Raw genomic sequence first — 7,279 nt, 5'->3', positions numbered from 1 at the left:
TTAAAAAAGGTGTGGGTTGAAGATATTACTTTAGTAACAAAATTAACAATTTTGTCTATTTAGATGTTATTTTAAAGAGCAACCCTTATCCTAGGATTCAACAGCTAGGAAGGGCTAGAGGTTGGGAGACATATCTTCCTACTGGGGTAAAGGGGTCCTGCTGGTGCAGGAGGAGCATTCTCCCTTAAGGCCATATTTATAACTGTGGAATGTGCTCAGATCCAAGGACCCTTCTTTCTCTGAAAAGGCTCTGGACCAAGCTTCGAAACATTACTATTTTGGGACTATAATTCCCAAATTCCCTCAGCAAGTATGCCTGTGGCTGGTGAATTCTGGCAGTCACACCATCAAAAAAGTTTGTGCACTACAACAGCCACAGGATCAGATCTCCTAAACCATATGTAGTTAACCCTCCCTCACCTTGAAATCAATTGGGGAAAATGTAATGACCAGCATCACAAGGGGAAAAAAATCTTCCCTCAACTCACCCTCTTGCTGGAGTCAGCCAGATTCTTGGAGGAGGAGGAAGATTTAAGATACAATTTGAACTTCTGCCCATCTTTGCATTATAAATTATTGAGTGTTTCTTTTCCTTTTGTTCCATTTCCATCTGTTGTTTGTTCTTTTTATTGTTCAAATGTTTCTTTCCACTAAGGCTTTGTTGCTACTATATTGTGACATATGGGGGGGGGGCCTTGTAACATATCATATTGTTTGCAATGTTTCCTGTAATATTAGAATTATATATATATATATATATATTTTAAAAACTGCATTTAATACTCTACTTCAGAGGGAAGGACTTTAGTTGAGATTTTTGCCTCTTTTTAACATGAGGATCGTTTTCTTATATGGGACAACATTCACACAAGTGATTTCTAGCACTTGCAGTCTCAGAGGGAAGTAGTCTAGCAAGAGCTGCAGCACCCCATGACTCTATTAATCTGGCAATGATGCCAGTCTTCTAGAGAACACAGGAACTGATTAATGGGAAGACACTGCCACTGGAACAGATACTTCAGAGCCCTTTTTTAAACCTTGCGTGTCTGATATTATGCCATGAAGAGAACTGCTTGACCAAAAAGTGGGCAGAGTGTGACCCTGGAGCTGCATTTGACCCACAAGGCTGGGTTTTGTGGCCCTTGGTACCACCACATTTGCCAAACCACCTCTCCAAAAAGATAAACAGCCTCTCCTAGAAGTCTCCTGGAACAGGAGTTCATCTTTTAAATAGGTTGTATTGTTGTCGTCTCCCAGCATTGTTTAATATCAAAAATACATTTTTTTTTCAAAACCAAAAGTGAATATCTGCACACCTCTGGAGGGTTTTTTTTGGGGGGGGTGGGGTGCTATTTTTGGCAATCTGTGTAGCCTCTGGACTATCCCTAGGATAGAAAATTGGTTCCCAGATTTGGCATATTTGGCCTGAAATAGAGATAGTTCCACTGGCCAATAGCAGCCATTTCATTTTGGAAAGCAAGGGATTTGTGTCCAATGTTACTGCCTCTCACGTTCATGTAACTAGAATGATTAAATATTCTTAAATGCTGCTTACTGGAGAAAAGCTGGCTTGTTTCAGGTTATACTGTGGATGGTGAACTCTATGGTTTGGGCCATAAAGAGGGCACATACATAAAGTATGTATGTGCACTCCAAGTACTTTAATTTTAAGGCTGGCATGAAACTACAGCTGTCCCAAAAGTTGTTCCTTATTGGGGCTCCATGTACTCTGCTCTTAGAGAGAAAGGAGAATGCAAATTTCAGTACTGGGTAGAGCTAACGACCACCTTTTATATAAAGTAAACAAATTAAGCCATTTCTGCATATGCTTTTCTTATTTTATTTAATGCTGCAGGTTATGGGGAAGGACAAAGTGCTAACAGCCCAACCATAAAACTCTTGCTTACCTCCCCAACCTAGTTTCTGAAATATCAGCTGTCACTGTTCTCACAATTTCAAACCCATCATCACAACCTGAAACTCTAGAAATTTACTGTTCTTTTTAAAAACTGTACACCCAAAACTGAACCGAACAACATTCCTCCAAATAAATTCCCCACTGGTTGCAGTGGGGCAGACTATTATGCAGATTATACACTAGGAATTTGTTTTTTCTTACTGATTTTCTTTTAATGAAAACAATAATTCTGAAATCTGTTCATACTAACCAAGTTTTAGGATCTGTATTTCCCTACTGATGCATTCACTCCCATTCTTTCCTCTGTATTTTGTGTATTTTGCATTCTGTGCATTTTGGTTGTTCCAATAAAGGTATCACTGTTTTGTGGATTTTGGATATTATTTTTCTTTGCTATATGGCCGAAACGGGTACCCCTGGATAGGTTTCCTCTCTCTGTAAATCTTGCATCCTAATCCAGAGATGTGGAACCCAAAGCAGGTTATGTTTGCTCTTTTGCTCTGGAAGGTACACTATTTACATGTTCAAAATCACTCTTATGGCTTCACATGCTCCAGGGCTGAGCAATGCCCAGCACTGAAAATAAGCTCCAAGTCTGAATTCAAGTGAGACTGTTTCTTCCCACCATCATGGAAGTGTTCAAGCAATGTTTAGCCTATTTGGTTTTCTTTGCATGGAGCCCCACAAAAGGGTGAGGCAGAACATATCTGTCACCTATTCCTCTTTTTTGTTTCCCTTTAGCAAAAACTCTTAAAGAAGAAGCAATTCTGCTGTGGCTTGTACTGAAAGCAAAAGCAGATTTACCTGGGGAAACACTCATTCAGTCCATCAGATTACTTAAAGCTTATAGATTTTTGTTGTGCGGAGGTTTCATTATCAGTGGTCACTGAAAAGGAATGTAAGCTACAGAGTCTGCATAGGTACCAAATTAAACACCAGTTGGGGGCTGGATAGGCCACACCATGTTTGGATTAATGCAGTTAAAGTTTGTATGGAGGGTTGCTGATGTTACTGCAGTTAAAATTCCCCCCTCGGGGAAAAAAAATAAGTATCATGGTAACATCCCCATTTGCATTCCATCTGCTCATCAAACAGCACCATTTGTTTCCTTGGCACTTCATCAAGGAAAGCTTCAGTGTCCACTTCACTTTAACGGAGTCACTCTTGCACTGCATCTGCAGGTTGGTGGCAATCCAGCTCTCCCTTCATCTCCACACTTCCTGGCAACTTGACCCCAGTTTTCCGATCCACACACCAACATTTCCCTCGTTGCCCATCCAATGCTGGGTGACACTGAAGAAGAAAAACAGATGGACAACTCATTACCAGGATAGCAAATCTGCTTCTTCCCCAGTATCTACTGGAGGCGAAATGAGTTTGAGCAAAGACTATCTCAAGCTAGCTCGCAAAATGTCAAATAGCTGCTGAAATAAATCTGTTAGTCTTAAAGGTGCCATGAAACTTCATTCTTCCTCCACTTCATTTTCTTCTTTCTTTACTTATTTCTTTGTTATGGCAGCTATTTTATTATAACAAAATATTAAATATGGCATTAATAGCTTAGGGCAGTAGTTTAACCTTCATACACCAAAACTACAATATATTCATTGTAGTCACCCAGAGTCATGTTCTTTTGCAGAATGCATATACTGTACAACTAAAACATTCCTCACCAATGGTTCTGCAACCAGGGCTCGTGGGAGTTGTCATCCAAGAACATCAAGAGAGCTACATGTTGTTCACCCACATCTACAGTGTTGGCATTCTAATGCATTGTTACCTGAAAAGGTGTAAATAGTATCCCCATGTTTCTGCTATTTGGCATTTGTAGTTTTAAAACTCCAATAAATCGCTGGGGGGAAATTGTACTTTCTTTCAACTGATTAGGAGCATCTATCTTGTCTATATTAAGCTTCAGTTTGTTTCCTGATATCCAGTTCATTACTGACTATGCATGAAAAGAAAATTCAAACACTGAAGGGGAAGGGATGAGATGGTTTTCTCAAGTGTCTGATCCTCCATCCCCTTACTCATTTTTCTCCCAGTCCTCAAACAGACCCAAGGACAGCATCATCACCTAATTGTGTATTGTGCTTTGATTGTGTACTGCTTAGGGTTGCCATATGTCAGTCCCTCATATCTGGGCATCAAGTCTGCATATGATGCAAATTATTGTAATTATATATGCAGGCCCATAGCTAGGCCTTTAGGGACCCTGGAGCAGAAAGTAGGGTGCACGCCCTCAAGTCCTACCGCACGCTGTGGTGCCATCTTGGCATACTGCCATTTGGGGGGCCCTTTGGCTAAAGGCCCCAGGGCAGTGCTCCAGGTGCCCCAGCCTAGTTACAGGCCTGTATGTATGTTATTTATTTGCATTCTGATAATGCAGATTGAACACCTTACTGCACTTTTTCTACCGTTATGTTTCAATGTCAGCACCAGTAAAAGGTAAGATCTCTTTTTCTTCTCCTGCCCTCAGCTAGTGTGAAGAGAGGGAGGCTTCCAAGCAGCCCCCAAGAGTAAAAAGGGACTCTCTTTACTCTCTCAAAGCTGTTTGGAAGCAAAGTTCCACCATGCTTCCAAGCCCTAGGATCAAGCCTCTGACACAACCATCACACAACACAAGACCATCTCTGGTCATCTCCTTTCCCTCCTTCTGGACCTGTCAGGGGAAGAGGGGAGGGAATGGAAGAGTAAGGTGGCAATGCTACACCTGTGCAGTAACAAACACAACTTGAAGGATGGGATGAAGCGCCTGTCAGTGCCAGTCTTCTTACTTGATTTCCTGCTACATCACCACTGCCACATTTTAACCTACCCATTGGCATGTGAAGAAGTAGAAATCTAGGATTTACTGCTTCAACTGGTCCAGCCCACCAGGACCTTTTTTAGTCCCTGATCTGGGAGCACCTGACTGAGGCTCATGCAACACTCCAGCAGCTATGAACAGGTGACCATCCTCTCTTGACTCCCACACCCTACAGAGCTAGGCTGATGGGAGGGGAGGGCTATGGATAGCCAAGCAAGGCTGTCAGCAGCTATTTGATAGCCATTTACAGGCAATCTTCCTTGCTTGGCTTACCCCCCCCCCCCACCTCCTTGCTGTGGGGAAGGCAAGAAAAAGGTGAGTGTGGAGGGGAGACTTTCTCCCTGTAGGATTTCAAAGATGTTCCTGCCTCAAGGAGAAACTTGTTTAAATTACTCATTCTACCCTGCTGAGTGAAGAAAAATACGTGTGTCCTTATTACTGACAACTAGGGCTTTAATGAATCAATGATGAGCAAACAGTGAGCACACTGCTCATAACTGAAGGCCACACATCCTTGCCATAGGGAGACCAGAACTCCAGTGTTACCTGTTTGGGGTGGAAGTTCCCATTGCGATCACAGTTGGGGATGGGGATTAGGTACAGATCCTCATGGGTTCGGGTTTGGGATGCTGCTAACCTATCCAGTGCTCTCTGAAGTTCACTTTGACATGAGCCTTGGACCTGTTGACAAAACAGCAGGAAGAAGTGAAGTTCAAATGTAGTGACAAGAATCAGCATGAAGGCAGTGAGAAGTTCCGAACCCATTCCATCATCCCCATTTGAAAAGAAAGATCAGTCTTTAGCGCTATGGCTTGAGTGACAGACAACAGAACCTCACCCTTGGGGTTTGATTGTTTTTCACCATCATAGCGTAGACATGAGAGAGACCACAAAGCAACAAACAGTTCCTGCTCCCTGTTTAACTTAAAAGTTAAACTGTGCTGCCAATGAAGTGAAAGTAATTGCTTAGATTACATCAGAGGTAGGCAACTGTGCAACATGAATTTTGTGCATTTAGGTTGGCTCTTTAATGGTATCACTGTTTTGTGGATTTTGAATGTTACTGTACCTCCAGACATTGGTGGACCACAACTCCTTTAATCCCTTACCATTTATTATGTTGTGTTGGGCTGTGGGAAGTTTCAGTCCAACAATATTGGTGAGGGCACAGTTGCTTACTCTGGGTTTAGGTGATGATCTTTTTGAAACAAGGCCAACATGGTTTTAAACCAGAGCTTAGGATCCATTGGCTCCCCAGATGTTTTGGACTACAAATCCCATGGTTCCTTACCATTGAGTTACAACATCTGATAGTTGAGCTCTAAAACATCTGGAAGGCGAGAAGTTCCCAACCTCTCTCCTAAATAAATTGTGATCCACAATATTGAGTACAATCTACCAGATGTGTATGGTAAAATACATGACCTAGGTAAGGAAGGAGTAGGCACTTGGAGAGAGGTTGAGGGCCATTCCCCCACTCCATCTATCCTCACTGCTGGATTTTAGCACTCCAGAAATAATGTTAAATCACTTCTGGATGCCGTTTCTGGCCATTTTTCAGACATTGACCTGAATATCTGGTGATAGGGCCCTCTAGGGAGTAAGAGAAGTAAACCACCACATTTATAGCTGGTTTGGGGTGTATTTGGCTAGTTTCATATGAAAACTGCCCAAGAAGCAGTGCAAAAATAAGGTAGGAGAGTTAATGGGGTCAAACTTTAAAGTACCAAATGGCACACTTTGCCCAGCCTGGCCTAGATAAACTTCATCTTTTTAATGCCTTCATAGAATTGGAGGCAAAACAGATTTCTCACAACCTTGGCAGAGCTTGATGTGAATACAATATGGCTGTTGAACTATGTTCTACTTGGCAGGCTACAGTAAACTTTTTGATCTGGTCTAAACCAAACCATGTTGCTATGCTGCAACAAGGAGAAAGCTTGCATCTAACTAAAGTTCTGGTTTCTGGAGCACAGGTTCCAATGCATACTCATTGTCAAATTTCTCCTTCAGTCCCATTCAATGGCATTTACCAGTAGAATACTGCATCTTGGTGGTACAATAACCTTCTGTTTGTGGTAGATATATGCAGTAAAATACTATTCCTGGTTAATGAAACCATTTTCTCTGTATTGTCCAGTCCATTTTACCAATTACTAATATGTTTCTCTGCAATCACTGCATGTTTAAATAGTTACAAATGATCTGGGCAGAGTATTGGAAAGTTTTTTGAAGGAGGAACTATAACATTCAGAATTACTCAGCCAGCACAGCAAATTACCCTGCTGGCTGAGGGCAGCGGCATCCCATACCAGGATGTCACCTGATATGGGAAGGCTTTGGGGGGGGGGGCTTCAGGGTGGCGCCAAAAGGGCTCTCTCCCACCCTGTCCCATGTGGCTTTACTCAGAAGTCAAGCTGTGTTGGGCAGGGACGGGAGGGCACTCACCTGGGTCGTCCCCCTATGTGATATCATCTGGTGTGGTCCACACACACACACCTCCCTAATAATGCTACTGGCTGAGGGATTCTGAGATGTGTAGTCCAAAAGAT

At 42.4% G+C, this 7,279-nt stretch overlaps 1 protein-coding gene across 1 annotated transcript in view; it reads right to left on the bottom strand.

Moving 5' to 3' along the window:
• Positions 1 to 1,820: 1,820 nt before the first annotated feature.
• The window catches only part of IGFBP4 (insulin like growth factor binding protein 4), a 58,333-nt gene continuing 52,874 nt past the window's right edge, over positions 1,821 to 7,279 (bottom strand). Inside the window, exons 3-4 of the mRNA XM_042476728.1 lie at positions 5,274 to 5,408; positions 1,821 to 3,211 (exon numbers count right to left, since the gene is read on the bottom strand). Of these exons, the coding sequence (XP_042332662.1) occupies positions 3,077 to 3,211; positions 5,274 to 5,408 (270 nt within the window). The 3' untranslated portion in view covers positions 1,821 to 3,076. The remainder of the gene's footprint in view (positions 3,212 to 5,273; positions 5,409 to 7,279) is intronic.

Source organism: Sceloporus undulatus, chromosome 6 (genome assembly GCF_019175285.1).
Source record: "Sceloporus undulatus isolate JIND9_A2432 ecotype Alabama chromosome 6, SceUnd_v1.1, whole genome shotgun sequence".
NCBI lineage: Eukaryota > Metazoa > Chordata > Lepidosauria > Squamata > Phrynosomatidae > Sceloporus > Sceloporus undulatus.
This window is presented reverse-complemented; position numbering and strand designations above follow the sequence as displayed.